Source organism: Equus asinus, chromosome 7 (assembly GCF_041296235.1).
Source record: "Equus asinus isolate D_3611 breed Donkey chromosome 7, EquAss-T2T_v2, whole genome shotgun sequence".
NCBI classification, from domain to species: Eukaryota; Metazoa; Chordata; class Mammalia; order Perissodactyla; family Equidae; genus Equus; species Equus asinus.
In genome coordinates, this window is record NC_091796.1 from 69731736 (window position 1) to 69756578 (window position 24843).

Sequence of the window (24843 nt, forward strand, 5' to 3'; positions counted from 1 at the left end):
TCTAAGGGAAGAGCCGAGGCTCTTATATGGTTTGATTTTGAGGCTGTTAGATTTTTAGATGTTTGAAATATGGGCAAGGCAACTAAAGAGCACAGCCACAGAACGTGAGCTGGGACTTAGGAGCCTGCTCGAGCCCTGATCCCTGGTGATACCTGCAAGCTATAACATGTAACGCAGTTTTTCTATCAATGGAAGTGATCAGTAATCCTGTTGATCTGACTCATACCAGGCAGGAAAGTGTTTGCAAAGGAATGTGGGAAATGCAGTTGCTGTTCTGTGTGTTCCTAACTGCTTGTAGTTGATGAGTCAGGCGAGAAAAGGACTGGCAAAGAGTGGCATTGTGCGGCTGTCTGGCTCTCCATGTCCCTGAGTTCTTTGCCTCTGGTTGAAATGTTTTGAAAGCGCTCCCTGGTAGCCTAGCAACCCAATCTTACATCTTCAGTATCCACTGTTAGGTGTGCAGGTTTAGGATGGATATCACTGGAAAGTCTGGATTGTAATAGTAGTCTTTTTGTGTGTTTTGAAGCGATTCGTTCTGGCTCAGAAGAGGTGTTCAGGAGTGGTGCCCTGAAGCAGTTGCTAGAGGTGGTTTTGGCCTTTGGGAATTACATGAATAAAGGCCAAAGAGGCAATGCGTATGGATTCAAGATATCCAGCCTGAACAAGATTGCTGACACAAAATCCAGCATTGACAAGTAAGTGTGGATCTTCTGTCCTGGAGGATCTGGCTGCTCGGCTCAGGGCTTACACTTGTCCCTTGCTCCTCTGGGCCTCACAATGCTGCAGTCTCTGGCTTGCACTGCTCTTTCCTTGTCTGACTTGAGCCCTCTCTGACCTCTCGCACAACCACAAGTACCCCAAGTTCCTGTTGGGCCAATTATCCTTCATCCGTTTTCAGTCCACAGGGATATGATCTAGTCCAAATTTGTTGTTTTTTGGGTTTTCTTGGATAAACTTTTTATTATAATATAATGCACTAAAGACAAGTTCACTAATCGTAAACATGCAGCTTGATGAATTTTCACAAATTGAACACATTAGCATAACTAGTGCCTAGATGCAGAAAGAGAATCTTACCAGCACTCTGGTGGTCTCCTGCTGTCCTGTGCCAGTCACTATGCCTCCACAGAGAACCATGTTCCAGGGAAAAGAAAGAAAACCGACAGCTGATGACCGAATGTGAAGCTTGTTGGGTTTTTAAGTTGTGTTCTCCTTTATACATTGAAGCTAGCAGATATATGAAAAATATGTGTAAATGTGTTTTGGCTGTTGGTATTCAGCTGCTCATCCCAAGACTCATTAAAATGCTTCCTAGAAAGTGCATTTTAAGTGAACAGATTCTCCTTAGAGACACCGAGATGTGAAAATGCTCTGCTGCCATTAACAGGTAGGGTCATTGGGCACATTAACTCTAGCTGCCCTGAGAGCTGTGTTTCTCTAAGGTTCTCACTGACTTCAAAGGAACTTGCACAATTGTTTCTAAGGTAAACTGCTTTGTACCCAAATTCCTTTTAGAAATATGCACTGTTCACTCTAATTATGCCTAACGAGTGAGGCTTTTTACTCTATGTTTTCTATAGGGTTAGCGAAGCATAGCATTATGGCAACCCTGAATCCGTCCTATAAGAAATAAGCAGTGTGTTAAGTTGTTGGCCTAACCTTATCTTTGCATCATGTAGAGATAGATTAAGGAAGGGCAGCTGTTATGTTATGTCACTGCCACCTGATTTTTAATATAAGCACTTGATCCTTTTCAGAGCAGTTTCACATGTGATCGTCGCAACAGCCTGTATTGTACACAGGCCAAGTGCTATGTCGCCTGTTAGCAGATAAAGAAACTAAGCCAGGGTCAGGTGGCTCGTGTAACTTGCCTAAGGTCACAACAAGCAAGGTATGTGGCCCTACAGGTGTTTGACACCTGTCCTAGTCGTCTGTCCACAGCTCTTATTTGTAGGCGGTAGTAGGCAATTGTAGCATCTTACTTGCATACAAAGAGCAGCCACCTCTTGAAGGAAGAGTGTTCTCTTCAACTGGGCTTGCAGGTCAAAGGAAGGGAACCCTCACTACCAGTCAGTCCTGTTCTCTCTCTCTCAAAGAGAAACACACACCCACAAGTCCTTGATACTCTTTGCCCCCCTCAAACTTAATGATAACCTGGCACTTACTACGTGATTATCTGCTTATTAAAGTTACTACAGAATTTATCTAATGGGCAGTCTTTTTCAAAACAGTAGAGACACTCTGATCTCTTTTTTTCCTGCCTGTGAATCTTTGTTCCTCAAAAGTGTCTTATAAACCCATAGTGCCAGCAGAGTGCCTTGCTTATAAGCACTCACTCGTTAAATGTTCAAGTGAATCTAATCAAACTGCACAAGGCTGTCGGCATGAAGGGTACATGCATTCTGCATTGAAGACTTGTCTAGGTAACCAGAATTATTAGCCAGTGTTTGACTTTGCTGAGCAATTGTTTTCTAATTATTGAGAGCAAGGACAATTTTTTTTACATGTGGGCCAGTTGACTCAGAGGAATAGGATTGCATTGACTTCTGTGAAGCTGCTAGGGTAACCAGAAATGGTTTTCATTATTATGGAAAAGAAAACTCGGGCTGGCCTGGTGGCACAGTGGTGAAGTTCACAGGTCCTGCTTCGGCTGCCCGGGATTCACCGGTTTGGATCCCGGGTGCGGACATGGCACAGCTTGGCAAGCCATGCTGTGGCAGACGTCCCACATATAAAGTAGAGGAAGATGGGCACCCATGTTAGCTCAGGGCCAGTCTTCCTCAGCAAAAAGAGGAGGATTGGCAGCAGTTAGCTCAGTGCTAATCTTCCTCAAAGAAAATAAAAGAAAAAAGAAAATTGTTTGACAGCTCTGCTTCACTTTAGTTGGAGGTGGGTGGGACTGATGTGACAGCATTGTGAAATAGCAAACTGCCTAAAAATTAGGGATGTGTTTTTAAAGACACACATTTGTGTCTTCCTGATTAGGGTAACTTTCAATAGACCAGTGGTTCTCGATCTTACCTGTTAGAAATACTGGGGAGTTTTTAAAAATACCCACACCTGGCCTCACCTCTTTCCAATTAAGTGAATCTCAGGTTGGCCCCCCGGCATCTGGTGTCCAGGTGATTGTAATATGCATTGCGGATGGTGGGGGCACTGGGACCAGACTACCACAGCTTTGCCTAGTAGATAGTTTTATCAGACGCCTGCCTTTTCAACCTGGGTCAGTCAGGGTGCAGCCCTGTCACCACCAAAGAGGGAGCTGGGGTATGGCAGTTAGAAGGTGAAGTGTTGCTAAAATTAGGAATTGGATTCTCAGCCGAAAGGATACCATATCTGTGACGGCACAGTCTTGGCCCACTTCCAGGCTGGGCCCCGAAATCGGTGGCTTTCTAACTTTCTGACCACCGTTTGCTGCAACATGAAAACAAATAGAGTGAAAGAAATATTAAATGAGAATTATCCATAATCCTCATCAGTGAGTCGCTGCTCTGTTCCTTTAGACTGAAAATGGCTGTCCCTTGTTAGTGGCTTAAACACCCCTGCCTCCCCACCCCACACCGCCCTGCTTTGTGTGAATAAATGGTGGATGCACTATGAAGGTGTGTCCCCACTGCCGATGGTTCCTATTCATTTCCATCACCTGTAGCATTACCCAGATTTTCAAGGATGCTCGTTATGGGCCAAAGAAGTATAACTTTTATCCCCTGCCCTACCTTTTTAGAAGACGTATGCTTCCTTCTGATATATATTTCTGTAAATCTCATGTAGGCTCTCCCCATATCACCTTCTCTTGAGAATTCTTGCCTTACAGGAACCTCCAAATTTTGAAATTAATGCAGAAATATAGCATTCTTGTGGATCCAACCACTTGAATGTTTAAATCATATGCAGATATTAACCATGTTTGATGCTCTTTCCTTCTTTAATTATAGGAACATTACACTTTTGCACTATCTCATAACTATTGTGGAAAATAAATACCCCAAGGTTCTCAATCTACATGAAGAACTGCGGGACATTCCTCAAGCAGCAAAAGTAAAGTAAGTGCGTACAGTGAGTCGTGTCAGTTTTTTAATCATGTGGGCTGTGCTTTAGCCATTGAGATAGGTGGTCAGCACTGCGTGAAGAGGGTCCTCTGTTTGCTTTCCCATGAATAGAATGGGGAATAAAGTTTGAATCGTATCCCAATCACTCAAATGTTTGGAATATATATTTGTTCTAGCTCCTCTGGAATACCCCTGCCTGCAGTTTTTAACTTCCACAAAACCTAATTCTGTGGGTTATTAAAAGGAAAGGAAAGGAATGTGGTTTCACTAGGACTTTTAAATGGTAGTTGTATTAACATACAGGTAGGAGCACCCTTGGTGAAATGAGGATACGAGGTTAAGGAAATAGGAGACCTAAATGTCAGATTGGTGCTTGTAATTTTCACGTGTGCACATACTCCCAGAAACCAAGGCAAGCTTTTAATGAAAAGCAGTCTTTATGCAAATCAAGAAACTAAAAACAAAATGGAAGGTTGCCAAACTTTCACCACAAACTTCACACCGCTTTTGAGAGACTGAGGAACCGACAGTTTTCCTTGTGTTCATCCCTCCCCCTTTTGGCCCCCCCACCTTTTTTTAAACACATTTAAACTGCATCTTTTTGCAATGAATTTGAAAACTGTGATGAGCAGGCTAATTTTTTCCCTCTTTTTGTAGAATTTGGTAGAAATGTACCATATAAGGCATGAAATTAAAATGTTAAAGTAAATGAAATATTGGTGAATTTGTTTACATTTGAATTATCTGCAAGAATTAAGTTGTAATCTCTAATGTTTAAAAGCCATCACATATAAAGCATTATGAGAGAAGCCCAGGACACTTTCTCTATAAAAAAAAAAAGCAATGGAAATGAAAACTAGTTAGTACAACTTTAAGAAAAATCATTCTTAGTTGAAATTTAAGACATCACCTTGTATTATTCATGGTACCAGAGCTTTAGCGAATAGCAGAGCACTGAGTATGAAGGGCACAGCCTGAGTGTGATTGTGGATAAGCCGGTTTCCTTTCCTTGTTCAAAGGGAACCACGTACAGCAAGGAATTTATTTCCATATATAGTAATTTGCTTAAGTGAGATTTTTGTGAGATTGAAACATGAAATATTTTTGTCCAGATGGGAGATATTTCTATTCTGCTATTTTTAACCTATAAAATATACCTGCTGGCTGTGGAAAACAAAAAACCTAATTCCATAAGTTCAAAACGTTGTTGTCTTTCTGTGAGATCTGAACATTGAAGGGAATTTTAGACATTTCAAATAAACAAGTGTGGACTGCCAAGCATGAAATATTTAAACATATCATATATTTAATAGGTATCAGTCACATGTTGGTTACTAAAATGTTGTTATTTACAACAGCATGACTGAGCTGGACAAAGAGATAAATACATTGAGAAGTGGCCTGAAAGCAGTAGAGACGGTGAGTTTTGTTTCTTTCCTAATTCCCAGTCTTTGCACCATCCCTAGTGCTGGCGATGTCCAAAAGAGGAGTCGCCAGTTGTTTTGGCATGTGGTATGCCCCGGGGGAAACGTTTATTAAGAAAAAAGCAAAGGTAGGCTGAATTTAGCCTGATGACTCAATTGCGGGCAGGAGAATGTCACGGAGGGGTCTCTGGAGCAGGAGCTGGGAAACTGGACCCAGAATTCCACCCATTTCCTACCTGCGAGGCAGAACTCACTAAAGTGGACTGGCCTAGGTGATCCTCAAGGACCTGTGGCTGAGAAGGAGGGTGGAGTAAGCTTAGGTATGTAGAAGGGAGGTCATCCGAGGTTGTACGAGACAAGCTCTGCCCAGGCCTCAGTGGAAGGAAAGTGGGTCAGGCAGCCAGAGGCAGAGGAGTCTGTGGAATTAAACCTGACTGTTCAGGCACAGTGCCACGTGGGTATTGCACAAATGCCGCCAGCAATAAGGAGGCAGGTCAGGGGATGAGAAACCTCGTTCAGGAGAGTGGACATAGCTCTGATCTGGCACTTAGTGAAGGAGACTGGTTCCCAGCAGCTTGCGAAGGTGCCCTTCTCTTAAATATCTTTCAGATCATTTATCAGTAATGCCCTGAGGACCCTCCTTTTCTTTTTTTATTGCAAAACTATGCCATAGAAAGTAGTTAACCTCATTAAAGACACACCTCTAATAAAAATCACAATTGTAATGTCTAATCTTTTCTGTTTGTTTTTAATAAACTAAGGAGCATGTAAGGTTTTATTTCTTTCCTTTTTGGAGGGGAAGGAGAGGGGCTGTTTAAAAAGAAAATGAGATGAACTAATTGAGTGAGCTCTTTTTCTCCCAGTCCCAGTGGGCTGAGAGACTGGGAGTGAGCATGTAGGACGGTCCTCGGCTTTCAGAGGCCAGACTGGATCAGGGCAGTTTGGGACGAGGCTAGTTTTATAGCCTTCACTCTGTTGCCATTTCCTGCCAGTGGAAGGCTTTCTTGAGACTAGCCTGGCAGTTGTGACAGCCCTAAAGCCTGATAATGGATGCTCTGACCCTTGAGTCCGAGCCCGTTGACAGCAAGCATGAGAGGGGGCTCAAGGAAATTATGTGTTTGGGGTTTATTAAAGGTAGTTTTGCTGAAATCTCTCCATCCCCGGGGTCGTGTACGCTGTAACACATTCTTCATAGGAAAGGGGAGCTTAAGTGTCAAGCTGTAGCCTTGGGAGGAAATGTTGGGTGGCAGAACTTGGCCTATCTAAATATTCATGTCTCCTAATTGTGCTTTGCACAAATTGATTAAAAGTACTAGAACTGTGACTTTCTTCCAATCAGAGCAAGCTCCATAATTTATAAGCGTTTCCACTTCTGTTATTTCATTTGATTCTTATGCTGACATGGATCTGCCCTCTTACGAGTGCAGAAACTGAGACCCAGGACTCTTGTCATGGATAAGTCAGTGGTGGAGCTGAATCAGCACCCGTAGCCTGGGACCTGTACACTCCCGCTTGTTGGTACCTCTGCCAAAGTGGGTGCCAAAGAAAACAGAGAGATCCAGATTAAGTCAGTTGGTACACAGCATAGTTGTTGCTGAAATTCTGGAGTCACACAGGCTGGAGTTCAAACTCGGGCTCTATCACATATCAGCTACTCGACTTTGAGCAAAGAATTTAATCCCGCTCGATTTCAATTTATATCTCTGTAAAATGGGGATAATAATGTTTCACTTATAGAGGTATTGTGGGATTAAATAAGAAAGTGCCTGCGGTAATGGTTGAAATTAATTATTGAAGTTAGATTTGAATAATATGTATGTTCATCACCATGGTAATGGAGAATGTGGATAATTAACAGGACACTAATACTCCTACCTGCCTGTTCACAAAAACCAAATGGTGTGGACAAGAAGAAAAATGGCAGACAATTATGATGCCAAATGTTACAGTTGAAATTCTCCTGATCCAGATAGCATGGTGTAGGAAGTAAGTAGACTTGGCCAAGAGGGAAAGAAGGAATAATCAGGAAACCAGAATTCTGAGCACAGAATATCAACAGATTTTCTTGCTTTCAGTCACACACTCTTTGAATCCAGTTTGCTCTCCATTATTTGTTTAACGTCTATTAATTTTCTCCAAATGCGAATCTGCTGACTTCTACAGCTGGCTTAAGAAGTCACACTGATAAAGTACTCAGATGATTGGTGGAGTTGCCATTCGCAGATGCGTGTATGCACATGGGCATGGCTCTGGCACAGTGGGCGGAAGGGCAGGGGAGCTGGAGTGTCACACAGTGTTTCAGAGCAGGCTTTGATGTGTTTGCCATTCTGACTTACTAAATTTGAGGCATATGGAAAATGAGACAAGGTGTGTCTGCATTTGAAGCCTATGTTGACGTTACCCACTTCCTGTGTTTAAGGAGCTGGAATATCAGAAGTCTCAGCCTCTGCAGCCTGGAGATAAGTTTGTGTCTGTCGTCAGCCAGTTCATCACAGTAGCCAGCTTCAGCTTCTCTGATGTCGAAGATCTTCTAGCAGAAGCTAAAGACCTGGTAAATTGCCCTCTTGCACACTGAGTGTTGTTTGACAGGGCTGGTACTTTCAGATGTTATACTATAAGTATATTGTCATTTCTAGGACTGTGATCAATTGAGACACACCTTTTTTATATAACTGGACTATATTGCCTTTAGGTTAGCAAGATCTTGCAATATCCGAATGGTTAAAACCAGTAAATACTTTGACAATTGTCTCTTGGTTGATATTGGATCAAAATACTTATCTCTGGAAACCAGAAAAGAGTAGATTATGAAAAGCAGAGGCAGATGAAATCTGCAGTCAGATGACCAAGGCCCTGTGCCTGGGGACCTGTGAGTAATATGTTCTCCTGAGTCAGGGACCTGAGAGGACAGAATACTCCCTCTTGAAATCTCCAGCAGAACTTACTCAATGAGATGCACTTTGACTCATAGCTTCATTGCAAGAGGCATATATATATTTTTTAAGACATTTCTTTTTGTGACTTTTGCTATTTCAAAATTTTGTTTTCTTGCAAAGGAAAAATTTTTGTTGGCTAATAACCAAGACCTTAAATCCCCCTGGCTGTCCTCTCCCTCTCTCTCTCTCTCTGTCTGTCTCTCTCTAATTTTTCCATGGCCACTTGTTGAGTTACAGATATGGATGATTGTGTGTGTAAGTCTACACACACTGTGGTTTCAATTCCGAAGTAGACTGTGTGGAGATACATTTGCTAGTCTGCACCTTAAACCCCACCTCCAACATTATTAACTCAACTTGCAGACAATATATGCTCAGATGACTGCTGTTAGGTCTAGCCTCTGATATCCATGATTGAAATCAGTCAGCAGCCTCCACTGGGGTAGCCCCGCCACGTCTTGTGTATGCCACACTACTTGGGGTATACACTCCGGAAAGGAAGGGACCACTTCCCAAACTAGGCAATATAGTACTTATTTCCTCAAGGGGTCGAACATTTTTATAACAATCAACTGGATAATTTTTGATTTAAAAACACACACACCCACCAAACCTCCTTTTTTTATCTTAGTGTGAGAACTTCAGTCTGGGACTAGTTTCGTCAGATTTCTAAGAGTAGAATATACATGACTTCATCATCACTAGAATTCCTAGATAAAAAGATCATTCAGGATGGCTTGGAGTGTGTGAACTTGAATGTTTTAGAAACTCAATTTTAGGCTGTCTGTTGCTGTTTTGTTTATAGCAGACCTTTTAGAAATTAGCTTATAAAACCATGAAGCTAGCTAGAGTGCTGTATGTGGCATGTGAAAAATGTTGTATTTTTCTCTAAAGAGCGCTAGTTTCTAATAGAATATTTCCAAATAAGTAAAACATTGAGAACAGCTCCTCAGCAAAGAAAAAGATGGTAAAATAAAGATATGAAATAATTATAAAATGTTGTATGTATACACACAGACACATATATATGCACAACATAATCAAAAATTGTTTTATTTAAGAATAAATATTGAGGAGGAATTGGATGAAAGTAGTCAAAACGTTCAAACTTCCAGTTAGAAGATCGATAAGTCCTGGGGATGTAATGTATGATATGGTGACTATAGTTAACACTGCTGGATGCTATATTTGAAAATTGTTAACAGAGTAGACCCAACAGTTCTCATTGCAAGGAAAAAAACCCATTTTTTTTCCTTTTTTTTTTTTGGTATCTATATGAGATGATGGATATTAACTTGTTGTGGAATCACTTTACAATATATATGTCAAGTCATTATGCTGTACATCTTAAACTTATGCAGTGCTGTATGTCAATTATATCTCAATAAAACTGGGGGAGGGGAGCCAAAAAAATAAAAGGCAATCAATACTGAAAATATCTCCTTTAAGTAGATAATATTACTTGAAATATCAGAAAAACTTAATATAATAAAGGCAGGTAATGCAAGAAAAATAAAAGCAATTAGAAACTTTTGGGTTGGGGGACTGCATACACATGTGACAGGCTAAACCTGAAGAAAATTAAAGATCTGGAAAATTTTAAGTAGTTGATTAGGCATAGAGAATGAGAATTCATTTGACTTTGAAGCTAGAAACACCATCCTTAGTGGCTTAGGAATAACAGCATTAGATCATTAGATCCTTAGAGAAGGAGGAAAAATTCTAACAAGCCGTCTGACCTGCACTGAACATAATTTGGATAGTCATACTAATACTAAGACTCCTAAAAGCTTGCGGTCTCAGGTTATGAAGGCAATTGCCGGAAGAACTAGAATTAGCAACAATGAAAACTAAAAAGACTGGAAATACTGTTTTGTTACTATATATAGATATCTATAGGTATATATAGATATCTACATATATACACTTTCATTTAACTTTTTAAAATTCTCCCTTAATATTTTACATTTTATCTCTTTTAAAAAGATTTGCATTGAAAGGGGTTCTAAAACAAAGGATTTGGAATAAAATTGTATTCTTAGTCATAAATTTTGGGTTGCATTAATGATTCCATAATCAGTTATTGTTTTCTAATTAAGGCCCAGGAAGTATCATAACACCAGCATTATTTATAATTAGGAAAAGCATCTAGGAAGCACGGGATCCCATTTGCTTTTGATATTAACCATATGGCACCAATAAATGATATTAAACTACTTGAAAGAAAAGTTGAAAGTGCAAGTCTCCGTGCCCCTTTAGAGTTGCTGTTACCTTTATGTCTTGAGTGCTCTGCCCCACGATATTTTGCTTTTTTGTTTTTAGTACTGTTTAGTTAATAAAAAGTCATGGTAGGTGATCATGGATGTTAAGCTGAAATGAGGTGGACAAGAACGAATGGTTTCAAATGTGGAGGAGTATTACATTTTTGACTTTAGCAGTGATTGATAGACATGTTCAGCAGCCAAAGATAAATACAGGCTCACTAAAATCCAGCAAGTCATATGTGACTCAATTTGACCTTTGGTCATTCTACAGAGCTTTGATTATGGAATTCTCTTGGAACACTGAACTCCCTAAAACCTTCTTTTTTTCCAGTTTACTAAAGCAGTGAAACACTTTGGGGAAGAGGCTGGCAAAATACAGCCAGATGAGTTCTTTGGCATTTTTGATCAGTTTCTTCAAGCTGTGTCAGAAGCCAAACAAGAGAACGAAAACATGAGAAAGAAGAAGGAGGAGGAAGAGCGCCGAGCTCGCATGGAAGCTCAGGTGAGAGAGGGGTAATCAGCCAACTCCACCTCCTGCAAGTTCTCTTGCTGCAACTCCGTGGTTTTTAGACAGCATTCCGAGGTGCTGGCGAGAAGGAGGGCATCGAAGAACTCTCTAGAATACTGCTGGGAGTTTAAATTGGTATAAAGTTTCTCTTGGACAATTTGGCAGTATATGTCCAAAGCCTGAAAAAATATACCCACATCCTTTGATCTGGAATTCCATTTCCTAGAAATGATTCTAAAGAAATAATCATAAATTTGCACAAAGAGAGCAGCAATCTTTATAATAGCCCCGACCTGGTAACAACCTAAATGTTTACAAACCGGGCATTAGTTCTAAATGATGTAAGAGCTACATAATGGAATATACAGTCATGTCTTCAAACAATATTTGCTGATGCAAGAAAGTTTACAAAATGATTTCTCTATGATAGCTCTCTTTTTTTTTATTTTGGTAAAATAGGTGTTAATATAGAAAATAATGGTGGTGGGATGTACCCCCAAAAGGTTCACAATGGTTATCCTTGATGTAGAATAAAGGATGATTTTCCCCTTTTGTTTACCTGAATTATCTAAAATTACTTGCCTTCAATAATAGTAACTCTCGCGTAGCAGGTTCCAGGCATCCGTGGTAGATACAGGCTAAGCCTTTGATGTAGGGAGAGTGGCCTGATGAGCGTTCCTTGTAGTCTTTCTATGCCATCAAAGAAACCAATATTTGAGTCCATTTAATAGTGATAACTTTCTCATTCCATTATAGAAGTATGAATTGCCCCAACTGCTCTTTTTTTTTAACTCGAATATCATGGGGATCACCTAGATGCTGGATGGTTACAGTCTAATCACAAAGTAGTGATCCTTTTTGTTCCTTGTTCGTTGCTTCTACAGTGAGACCTCATGTCCCAGTTACCCCTCTCTTGTGACATCCAGGGGCGTTGGCAGCTAAGGATGGACCTGGCTTGGTGTGGCTGAAGCTCTGCCATATTTCACAGAATCCATCTCTACTGCAAACAAAAGACAACATTTTTACACTTCTCTAAGAGGTTGCTTTCTCTTTGCAGCTCAAAGAACAACGTGAAAGGGAACGTAAAATGAGGAAAGCAAAAGAGAACAGTGAAGAAGGCGGAGAGTTCGATGACCTGGTTTCAGCTTTACGCTCAGGAGAAGTGTTCGACAAAGACCTTTCTAAACTGAAGCGGAATCGCAAGCGCGTTACCAACCAGATGACGGACAGCAGCCGCGAGAGACCAGTCACGAAACTTAATTTCTAATTTTCCTTGAATACTTTTTTAGAAAGCTCATTAGCAGCCCTTTGAAGTGACTAGAACTTTTCATTACACTGCCTTGCAATCCAAACAGTGGCAATTTCTTCTTTCATCTGTGAGAGAATGTGTGAATGTGTGTGTATGTAAATGTATGTGTATATATATTAAAAAAATGTATATAGAAGTCTGAGTGTTGTCTGAAGACCTATATGTATGGTTAAAAAAAATCTATGTTAATGTATGTGCTCAGAAACCCTTTGTGTATGCATTCATATTGAGTGTGGCTCATTTTCTTCCCCTAAACACCACAACTGTTCAGAAGCACAATACTATCTCCTGAAAGAGATGACAGAGACATTCCCTAGAGTAAAAAGAAAAGCAAAAGCAAAAAAAAAAAGCTTGAGAAATATTTTATAGTTTCCAAGCTTAGTATACTTGGAAATTATTTTCATTGGTAAAACTAGTGTTGGAAAAATATAGATTTAAAATGGTTTTTGATAGTTGACAATGTGATGCTGGTGCATTGCATCAGTATTTGGTCGGACCAGCTTCGAATCTCTGACTTTGGTGTGGGGATGCAGTCTGTAAATGTTTATTGAGAACATCTTGCACACAATCTGAATTATGTAGAATGTCAGAATTTTTTTTTTATATATTTAAAACTTGGACATCAATTCTTTTCCCTAATTTCATCGAGTTCTCTGCCAAGCGCTCTTGATGATTTCTTTACATTGCTTTTGGAAAGAACACTATTTATCTAAATGCAATCCATGCTTTTGTTAAAGAACAAGATTGCCAGAATGTGCTTGTTGTCCTAACAATATAGATATATGAACTAAAAATAAAATTTCCCACCCAAGACCTAAAAGGAGGAATTGTCTGAAGGGTTGAAAGTTATTTAAAAAAATTTTTTATGGGGGTGCCTTTTTTTTTTTTTGTATTTTCTGTTTTGTAGGACAAGCTGCATCTTCTGTAACTATAGGTCTGGACTAAAGGACACTTAATGAATGCACAAAATGTCAACAGCACTAACAGAGATGCCAAGATCTATTTATCTCTAAGTATGTTTGAAGTGGTTTGCTGTTTATATGTTGTCATTTTAAATTGTGTGTCAGTAAAGCTACCTGTAAAATTTCAGTCCAAAAGATAAAGCTCTCAGGGAGAAATGAATAGAAACAATGAACATTAGAAAATAAAATATAGATGCTTACCATTAACCTACCAACTCTTAATATCGTTAAGTTATATATAAAGAGGACTGCTACTTTCTTTTTTTTTTGGCTTTGCTTTATTTATTTGTAGTGGGGGAGGGGGGCTAAGGTTCTCTTTGCTTTCCATCGATCCTGTTGCGGTTGGGTTTCCTGTGGAGAGAGTAGTTTGTCCTGTTGCACTAGAACATTATTTACTCCCTAAATTGAGTTTTTCAGTCAATTAACAAATATTTATTAAAGACCTACTGTGTGCCAGGCATAGTAGGGCTACAGTGGTAAGCAAGACAGAGCCTCTGCCCCAAGAAGCTTATGTTCTAACGGGGATAGTAAGGGGTGGATAGAATACCAATGTGTGCACTGTACAGGAATCGAACTATTTAAAAATAATTATAATGCTTAGCGCAGATAGTGAGGTCTGCGCTATGTGAAAGCTGTGAAATAGTGCTCTAAGAGTTGTCAAGAGCTGTGGTTTTACATTTTTTCCCCCCCATTGCAAACTTAGTGACTTTCTACACATTATGTGGAAGTAAATGACTCTAGCAAATACAACGTCATAAATACACAGCAGGCTTATGCTGCCCCAACTCCTAGTTCCCAAGGTCTGCAAGTACACCGTGTTAAAGCTGCAGGTGGAGACTGTGCTCAAAAAAGGCATGGAGGTGAGGAGGAGTGGGATGTGCTGACGGATTTGTCTATTCCTTAACTAAAGTGCCTCTATGTATATTCTTCTCTATTTCTAGCAGGAGAAACTTGGTCTGGCTCAGTTTTGAGACTGTACTTTGAAAACGGCTTTGTCTTACAGTTTAAGGAGCGGACAGTAGAAGGAGAGTCACATAAAGGAGCAAGCTTGTGTAGCATGTCCCTCTTGCCCTTTTTATCATCCTCATTTTGATGTGGCCATCCTGGTAGGCCTCCTCTGCCATTTCCATTTTTGGTTTCTTTCCCCAAAAGCTGTGTACAGGTAATTCCATGTGCCATTGTTGGAAAAAACCTACTTTTTAGATTGGTGCTGGTGTAAGTAGCCACTTTTCTCTCTCGGGTGTGTATTTTAAAAGTTTTTTCTTTGTTTTTTTAAATTAATGCCAAAAATAAAAAGCATTATAATTTGTAAACTTAATTATATGTCTTGTATCTTATTAGCTTAGTAGTTGGAACCGCTTAGTCTTTAGGTGCAAGACTGTTGTCATAGTACCGAGAAAAAACTGTTGTGTGTTATGAGACTGTACATTTTTTTAAATAGCAATATGCAATAAAGAGATGAATTCATTGGATGTGTGCATATGCTTTCTATGAGTTATTAAAATAGCATTATCCAACTTCCTTGCACGTAATGGATGGCAGCGTTCCCTCTGCCCGCAGAGTACCCTATGCTGCCTCTTTCTGTAACTCCGCAACTTCTTTGTACACCTCTAGTAAGTATTACAGTTTCGTGGTGGGGCTACTGATGAAGTTATTCAACTGAGGGTGTAGAAAAGAATCTCTGCTCTCTAGAATCAAAACCTTTTTCATTTTGATGCATTTCCTCTTCAAAAATTAATGTATGGTATAGGTCAATATGGGAAGTGTTACCTGTATAGAACAAGGAATGTGTATTTTATCTTCCAAAAATAGGGCTTTCTCTTGGCACCACGTCACTTGGGCTGCCTGGCCGTCCTCAACCCAACCTGAAGTCAAGCTGAAATTGTCCTGGTGGCTGATAGAGGACCGAAGCCTTTCTGATCTTTGGCGTGGACTCAGGATGTTCTTAGAATTGCTGACCATCTTGTTTTCCTCTCGTCACTGGACACTGCAGAGCATCCACAGCTACTTTGTTCTCTTACGCTGGCATTCAAATGGGAGAGATCCTTGTGCATGTTACACAAACGTTATATTCCATCCCACAAACTGAACGTACTGCTGTTATTTGTACGGTTTGAGTGTGGAGCCACATAAAGAACCATCACAATGCCCTTAGTGTATTGATAGAAATAGGGAAAAACCTGAAAGTTTCAGATCATTACATTTACTTTTATGTCCTCAGTTTCCCCAAAAAAATCACCGAGGAAGATGTGCTTCTGCTGGGAGGGTGAAGCTACTCGATCCTTCCAGGACTTTGCCCCTTTTTTGTAATCTAACATAGGTTTATGTGAGGCAAAAGGATGATCTTTATTGAAATAGTTTGAACACAATTATTCAAAAGACTGAGTTCTGAAAGGGAGGGAGAATTTTTTGTGAGACTTTTTTTTTTACATCAGCTATTTCCTATCAAATGGAAAGCCTAAATTAAGAGTTCTCAAGGTTTAACATCTATTGTATACCATTTGGTTCCATAAACACTGGCTTCGAGAACCATGGACCGTGTGTAGAGATTTAAAGGCAGGGTTCTAAGCTGCTTGTATCAGGGTCATTTGTGGACCATCGCTGTGTTACATGCTCATTTTGTCCATGTGGTGTATACATTGGTTTACATCTCTAAATTCCTGTTCCCCTATTAATACAAACTCTACTGATGTAGTCCTGCTGAGTCCATAATTAAGAGATGGCTTAAAATCTTTAAATTCTTTATCTTGGAGAAAGTTTGGAAGCCCTAGAGGAAAGAATTCCTTATTTATAAGAATTTTCATGTTTTCCACAGCAAAGACCAGTCAAAACTACTTTTTATGCATCTTGTAGGGAAAACATCAGATCTAACCTTTGGTCTCTTCCCTGATATGCTTTTGTCTACTGCAATCAACTGTGTGTTTCCATGGTTTCAAACAAGCAACATGAACACAACATTGCACGCTAGGGGTTTGTGACAATGGAGATCCTTATTTTAATCAAAACTTGTTTTTGCTTTTCACGGGAAAGAGAGTTTCCTAAATATAATTTTCCCAAGTCACTTAAAGCATTTGTTCTCTCCGCTTCTATATAGGCCTGTGGTTCTTTCACTGGGCAGAGAAAGGAGCAGTTCTTTACTGATTTTCATACCATCTCCCACTTCATTTATGCCCATTATGGTCACAGAGAAACATTTCTGTAGCAAAAAATCTGCAGGTCCCCATGCAATGGTGAACATCTCTTGTTGGTGTCCTTGTTAGTGTCCCCCCACCCCTGACTCTGGTGTAGAGAAACTTTCCTAAGTCTGTTGAGATTTGAAGGGGCCACTCTGACTCTCCTAGGATGGGAAGGGTGTCCAGAAAGGAGGTGATTGTGATGCTGAGCAATGACTCACGAAGACGGGCATAGAGGAGAGAAGGAGTTGCCTTCACCAGCTGCTTAAAAAGAGAAGAGTCCCTGTACACATGGCCCAGAAACTTCCCTACCTCAGGTCAAGTTGCCCTCCTCCCTTGCACATACCCCTTTCAGCTTAATTCCCTTTGATGACTTTTTTTTTTTTTTTTTTTTTTTTTGCTTGAGGAAGATTGTCCCTGAGCTAACATCTGCCAATCTTCCTCTATTTTGCATGGGGGATGCCGCCACAGCGTGGCTTGATGAGCAGTGTGTAGGTGTGCTCCCAGGATCTGAACCCTCAAATCCCAAGCCACTGAAATGGAGCACCAGAGCTTAACCACTACACCATCGACCAGCCCCTCCCTTTGATAACTTTTCATGCCCTTTACTTCCCCAGTTTATTCACATCTGGGTATATCTCAAAAAAATGACCCAACAGGGTAGCTTCTCATCATACTTCCCTCTGGACTTCCATTCAGACTGCCACCCTTTGCGAATTCAGCCCAGTCTCTAAAACTTCCCATTCTTAGACCCATAGGACCTTGCTGTCCATTCCAGAGCTCTTGACTGTAGAAGCCAGGGGGCAGAGAAGCAAGGATGGGCTGGTCACTGGTGAGCTAATCCCGCGTAGGCAGTTCACATTCCAAGCCCGTAGGATTTCCAGTTTAAGACAGTTTCTGCAAGTTGACTGTCATTAGAAGGCTCAGAAGAAGAGCCTGTCCTTCTTCCCTCCCTTTCTTCCTTCTCTCAAATCAGCTTCATTAGTTGCCCCACCATCATAAAGTCCTCGTTATTAGGAATTCTCTTAAAATGCCTTTTGCAGAAAACCGTCCTCTCCTACCACCTTGAAAGTGAGACACTTGACCCTGAGATGCAGCAGCTGCTTAGTGACCTGACGTTTTTATGGCTGGTGAGTTCACACTAAGAGCCTGGCTTTCCACTGTCTGCTAGAGGCCCAGGGTGGAGTGGAGTCGTTCAGGCCCTGTCTCACTGGAGCGCTGCTGGAGGATTAATGCAATGGGGAAAGGAGCCTCCACCACGTGACCTGGAGAAATGCTTGGGGCATTGGCAATTGCCTTTCCCTCACTAGAGTGTGGCAAGGGTGCCCCTGATGACAGCCGGAACTACCTACAGTCATTATGGTGCTCCTCACAGAAGGCTGCTCTCAATTCTTTTGAGCCGACTTCTAAGCAGCACACTAGAACCTGAGAGCTCTGAGTTCCAGAGCTGTCTGTTGCCCTCAGACAGGAGCCGTGCCCTAGGCAAGTCTCCTAAACCCCTTCTTTGGAAGCTGGGCAGAGCAGTTCTAAAACTTCCCTTTGCAGAATTCCTTAGTCCTGCCTCTGAGGCCCCGGGTCCCTGGGTGCTGGGATTTACTGCAGCCAATTTACCAACTAGAATTAAACGGACTTGCTGATTACACATTGTTTATCAGCCGCAGCCCAGAAACCCAGCCTCTGGGTTTCTCATTAACCCATGTTGAGGTGGCGTCCCACATGCCACAACTAAAAGGACCTACAACTAAATATACAACTATGTACTGGGAGGATTTGGGGAGAAAAAGCAGAAAAAAAAAAAGATTGGCAACAGTTGTTAGCTCAGGTGCCAATCTTTAAAAAGAAAAAAAAAAAGAGGCTCATTCTAGGGTTTTCTTTTGTTTTGCCAGCTCACTGCAGTAACAGTGATCATCAGGGCTGCACCAAAACCACGTGCATTGATTCAGTCATAAAACGTATATCATTAACATGGCTTTCCCTGCAGAGGTTGTGGCGACCTAGGAAATACGGTTGGAAGAGGAGGAAGGAACAAATCAAACTAAATGGATGGGCCCACTGCTCTCTTCACTGGAGTGGCCACAGCTGGAGTGCCGTGTTCTCACAGATTCCGCATTTTAAAAGCGACACCAATGAACGAAAGTGCATCCCAATAAAGAGGTTTAAAACTGACTCTAAACCACCTACTGACAGGAAACTTTTAGCCTGCAAAGTGAACTATGAAGGAGATATGACAGCTGGCCTCAAAGGTTTGAAGACTTACCCCAATCTCACCAGAAGGCACAGCTACAACCAACGGGTGAAAGACACCAACAAATTGATTTCATTTTTTCTAGCCTGTAGAGAACTTTCAAACTCCTTTAACTAACGAGCAGTTGGACAGGCTGCCTCACAAGATACTGAGTATGCCCATCATAGAGGCATTCAAGCCTCCAGACTGGAGACCCAGAGCCTGGATGGCCGTCACATCAGGGATATTGTCGGAAGTTTGGGACTAAGTGACAGGTTGGATAGATGATTCTTTAGACCTCCTTATTCGGAAATAATCTCAAATTTACAAAAAAAATGAAAAATAAAAATAGCATAAGGAGTACCCTCTGCCTTTTCCCAGATTCACTTGTTAACATTTTGCCCCGTTTGCTTCCTCATTAGTTCTCTTGCTCTCTCTTTGTATCTGTGTATGTGGATACATACTGCTTTTCTGAACCATGTGAGAGTAGGTTGCATACCTCATGGCCCTTAATTCCTAAATGCTCCAGTGTGCATTTCCTAAGAGTAGGGAGATACTCTCACATGGTTCAGTACATTTACCAACTTCATAAATTTATATTGATACCTTTATCTAATCAACCATCCGTGTTCCAGTTTTGTCGGTTGATACAACAATGAATGTCCTTTATAGCATTTCCCCCTCCAGAAAAGGATCTAGTCCAAGATCAGCTGTTGCATTTAGTTGTCATATCTCTTTAGCCTCTTTGTCTTTATGACATTGACATTTTGACTAGTCCTGTGGTAGGCAGAGTAACAGCCCCCACAGCTGTCCATGTCGCAATCCCCAGAACCTGTGATGTGTCACTATGCATGGAAGGTGGGCTTTGCAGATGTGATTACACTGAGGACCTTGAGATGGGAAGTTTATCCTGGATCAGCCAGGTGGGCCCAATGGGATCACAAGGGTCCTTACAAGACGGAGGCAGGAGGTCAGGGTAGGAGAAGGAGATGTGAAGAGGGAAGCAGAGGTTGGAGTGATGTGATTGCTGGCTTTGAAGATGGAAGGGACCACAAGCCAAGGAATACAAGTCTCCCTGTCTCCATTTTTTTTTTAATCTATAATTTTCCTTTTGTTGTGTATGTCTGACGTTTCATTTTGTTAAGTTGAGCTTATGCACTTTTGGCTGGAATACAGTACAGGTGGTATCAGTGAATCACATTTGGAGGCACGCAGTGTTTGTCCCTCACAGGTGACATAAATTTTGATCACTCAGTCTAGGTGTCACCCAATTTCTTCTCTGTATAATTATAGGGTTTTGTTCACTCTTTCAATTAATAAGCAGTCTGCTTCTCATCAAAATGTCCTCCTGGGTTTAGCATACACTGATGATTCTTGGCTGAACCACTCCTTCCTGTGATGGTTGCAAAATGGTGACAGAGTTTAGCTCCGCATTTCCCAGTTGGCCTCGGCCTTCTGCTGTGCGCAAGCTCCCTCCCACCTCCTCCGTTGTTAATTTACCTGTGATCAGTATGCACTCGCGAATTTCTCTTTTTTCCAGTGGTTTATAATTGATTACTGTACTTAATTATTTTTACGCTCCAAATTTGTTCCAGACTTGACCCAGGGGAGCCCCATCAAGCTTGCTCCTGTATCCTTGTAACACGTCCCATTTTTTAAAGCATTTCCTAATTTTCTGGAATAACAAAAAGTTCCAGGTTTATTTTGTACCTACCCTGTCTTAGCCTCGGAGCGGCCATTTCTTCAAGGGACTCTGATGCGTTTCAGTGGGAATAGTATTAGGGACTGAGAGTAATTCTGTTTCTTGACCCTTTCCACAGACAGAGTGAGGGAGTGTATACATGTGCATCCACATGTAACAAGCGTGCACACAAATATACATTTTGACATAAACACGCATATGCATACATACGTTTCAGAAGTGATGACTTCAGACCAATACCTCAAATTCTCCTGCATCCCACAGGGTACCCCCTCACCTCCTCCGTTCTGTACTGGTACGCCCCTTCTTCCACAGGGAGAAGCCCTATCAACACACTCACTCATTTGCTCAACTCTATATTGAATCTAAAAGAGTTTCAAAATTACTCCTTACAGAACACGACAGAAAACGAACTCCTGAAGAGCACAGAGTTTGTCTGCACTTCTTCCCTCTTCCACTTCCCCTCCCCACATCCCGCTGTTCCAGACTGAGAGGCGTCATTAAAAACTGTGTTCGTACATTACTCGGATTGATTCTTTCTTTTTTTCTCCCTTCAGTATGGTTATAGTAATCATTTGAAATACACTCGGATTCACTTTTTCCATTTTCTTTCCGTTTTAGTTAAGTTTTGTCTCCTCATTCTTATTGATTTAATTTTATTTTTTGAATATGTAGACTACTAACATACTTTCAAAGTTGAAACTATACGAAAAGTTATACTCAGAGAAGTTTCACTCTCTTCTATATCCCTTTGACTCCAGTCTCCCAACCCCCACCCTACCTTGTAAGTATCCAACTTTAATGTTTTCTGCTTTACCTTTCTTTTGTAATGATAAACAGATATATGTATGTTTACTTATTTTTCCTTCTTTTTTGCACAAAAGGAAGCATACTGCATACTCCTTTGCAGGGAGCCTTTTACAGTTAATATCTGCTGGAAATTACCCATATAATTCATACAGATCTTCAAGCTCATTCTTTTTTATAGCTGAATAGTACTCCATTGTATACAGGTAACATAGCTTATTCAACCAATCTCCAATATTTTCCAATTACATATAACATTGCAGTAAATAATCTTCTGTATCTCTATTTATTATTGTTGGAGATATATTTCCAGTATAAATTTCTAGAAGTGGGATCACGGAGTCGAAGATTAGGCGCATAGGTCATTTGGTTAAAGATTGCTAAATTCTCCTCATAGGAATTGTGCCATTCTGCATTCCCACCAGCAATGTGAAAGGGCACCTAATGAATCCAACCAGTTCTCAGAGTCCACTGCCACCACCCTGAACAAAGTACCATCGTCTATGCTGGATTACGCCAAGGCCTCCTAATTGGTGTCTGCTTCAGCCTTTTCCCCAAAGTCTATTCTCAGCACAACAGCCAAAGTGATGCTTTCAAAATGTAGGTAAAATCCTATCACTCTGCTTCAACTCTCCAGAGGCTTCCTATCTCACATAGAAGTAAACATGATAGTTCTCTCAATGGCCCCCTCGACCCTAAGTGATTTGGACAGCAGCCCAGTGTCATCACCCCTCTCACCTCATCCATCCGCACCACTTTCCTTCTTCCTCCCTTTGCCCCAGATGCACTGGATTGCTCTTCTTCCTTGATCTACCAGGCACCCCTACACAGAGCCTTTGCACTTCCATTTCCTTTGCCTAAACACTCTTCTCTTAGACACCCTGTCACTTTCCCTGTCCCTTCCTCCAGGTCTTTCTTCCAATGGAAACATCTCAGTAACGACATCCTTGTCACTCAATGGGCAGTTACAACCCACCCTCCTCCCATCACCCATCCCAATTCTCTGCTCTGTTTTCCTTCGTAAAACGTATCATGGTATATTTTGCACATCATTTGTTTATTATGTCTCCTGATCCGACCCCACCCATTAGAATAAAAGCTCCATGAAGTCAGAGATGTTTGTTTTGTTTACTGAGGATTCCCAGCACCTGGAACAAGGTCTGACATTCTGGAGGATCTCAATAAATATTTGTTAATTTTAATGAATGACTTCAATATATCACTCTCTTTGATAGATGAAATATGCAGAATGATAGAGATGTGAATAATGCAATCAATGAAGTTGATTTGATATATTTTAAGCAAAGATATATGTCAGAAAATAAGTCCCTCTTTTAAAATGTTTATGACAGTGTTTCTGACAGCAATTATTACATTTTGTGCCAAATAATCATTGTGGGGGCTGTCATGTACTTTGTAGGATGTTTAGCAGCATCCCTGGCCTCTACCCACTAGCACACCTCCCCAAGTTGTGACGACCAAAAGTCTCCAGACATCACCAGATGTCCCCCGGGAGTAAAACCTACCCCTGTTCAGACTCACTTACCTATGGTTACATTCTCAAAATTAAGCCACACATACACAAAAAGAACAGAATTTTATCAAAGCTTAAACAACAAAAACCACAATCATTTGGGGAGACAATCTTCCAAGAAATATTGGGTCAAAGGTTAACCAGATCTTGTCAAGATGGCAGCCTAGGCAGACTCTGAACTCACTTCCTTCCATGAATACAACCAGGTTACAACTATTTTTGAAAAAATTACCCTGAAGAGAAAACTGGAAACTGGATAAAAAGAACCTCCAACACAAGAGACTGAAGAGGCAGAAATTCCATCTGGAGAGAAAGAAAGCCATCTTTGTGAGCTGTGGAGCTTCACTGCCAGCTGGGCAGGAGCCACGCTAAGGTATGCAGCCCTCCCTGGAGGAGTGAGATCCTGAGCGGATGCCTGTTACCCCTAGAAGCATCCTCCAGACTCAGCGTGACTGAGACAAGTGTCCTACTTCCTGGCTTCTCTGGCTATTAAAAGCAATGGGGAATACCCCCAGAAAAGTTATTGACCGAAAGCTGAAGAAACTCAGCTCTCAAAGGGTCCATACACAAATTCACCTGTCTCAGGGAGCAACCTAAAATCACCATAAAGAAGGCTGCACAGTTCTTTGGTGAAATGAGACTCATCTGGTAGGCTCTGGGTGTATCTCAGTGAGAGGTGATGGTGGCCATTGTTGTGACCTAGTCCAGGCATGCTGACACAGACACTGGCAGATGCCATTGAAGCTGTTCCCCTGGTTTGTTAGCCCTGGGGTCTGCCACACTCACTAGAACACAGGTTTAATCCAGTTCAGCCAGGGCAGGCAAACCCCCTAGGGACCGGCCCCACCCAACAGCAAGCCCTCAGGTTATTTGTTGGCCTGCATAGACTGGGCACCTTGATCCTCTACAGGTAGGTGAATGTGTCCACCTCTGTGGGGCAGGGCCTGTGTGAGGACCAGGTGAACTGTGGGGGATGTTGGTGGAAAAATGGGGGCCTCAGCAGTGGGGTGACTGGATACGCTTCAGGGGGTCAGGAAGTGTGCATGGACCAGGACTGTGTTGATGGTGTGTGTGGACCTGTGGGGGGTAGGGCTTATCAGTGGCAGAAGACCATGGCTTCACAAACAGCCACAAAGAGAATTGACTCCACCTTCCAAAGCCTGAAACAACTGGGTGCTCCCATGCCTAGGACCAGCCCCACATAGCTGCACTCCTAAGAGACCTAACAACAGCCTTGCAGGCATGAGGCATACAGCAACTGTAAGGCCCTGCACCTAACAACCAGCTACAATGGGTACCTACCCAATTAACAGGAAAACTGCAACAGGAGTGTGCTGTTAGACCTTGTAGCCAACAGAGCTGGGGATCCCCAAACCCGATTTACAAACAGCTGACCAGGGAGGGAAAGACTAAGCTCCCTGGGTAGGTGCAGTGAGAGCAACCCTGCCACAGCAGAAGGACACAAGTAGCCCACAGAGGGGTCACTCCTGGATCATTTGGACTGGTGACGAGAGGGAAGCACACTGCTGGGCCTCAAAAGGCACCTCTTACATAAGGCTACTTTTCCAAGATCAGGAGACATAGCTGGCTCACCTAATACATAGATATAAGCACACAGAAAGAGGCATAATAGGAGGCAAAGGAATACATTCCAAGCAAGGGAACAGGACAAAACCCCAGAAAAAAGAACTAAATAAAACAAAAATAAGCAATCTACCTGACAAAGAGTTCAAACAAAAACTCATAAGGATGCTCACTGATATTGGGAGAAGACTGGATGAATAAAGTGAGAACATCAACAAAGAATTGGAAAGTATAAAAAAGAACCAATCAGAAATGAAGAATACAATACTGGAAATGAAAAATTCACTAGAGGGACTCAATAGCAGAGTAGATGATATAGAAGAACGGATCAGTGAGCTTGATGAAAGACTAGAAGAAATCACCCAAG

The 24843-nt window shown here is 41.5% G+C and overlaps 1 protein-coding gene across 10 annotated transcripts in view; it reads left to right on the plus strand.

Annotated features, from left to right (window-relative positions):
• DAAM1 (dishevelled associated activator of morphogenesis 1) overlaps positions 1-14924 on the plus strand; it is a 169741-nt gene extending 154817 nt beyond the window's left edge. For all 10 annotated transcript variants that reach the window (XM_070513705.1, XM_070513708.1, XM_014864288.3 and 7 more), the window contains 6 exons: positions 527-695; positions 3936-4043; positions 5408-5468; positions 7893-8024; positions 11005-11175; positions 12239-14924. In XM_070513705.1, coding sequence (XP_070369806.1) covers positions 527-695; positions 3936-4043; positions 5408-5468; positions 7893-8024; positions 11005-11175; positions 12239-12448 — 851 coding nt within the window. In that variant the 3' untranslated portion in view covers positions 12449-14924. The remainder of the gene's footprint in view (positions 1-526; positions 696-3935; positions 4044-5407; positions 5469-7892; positions 8025-11004; positions 11176-12238) is intronic.
• The last annotated feature ends 9919 nt before the right edge of the window (positions 14925-24843 follow it).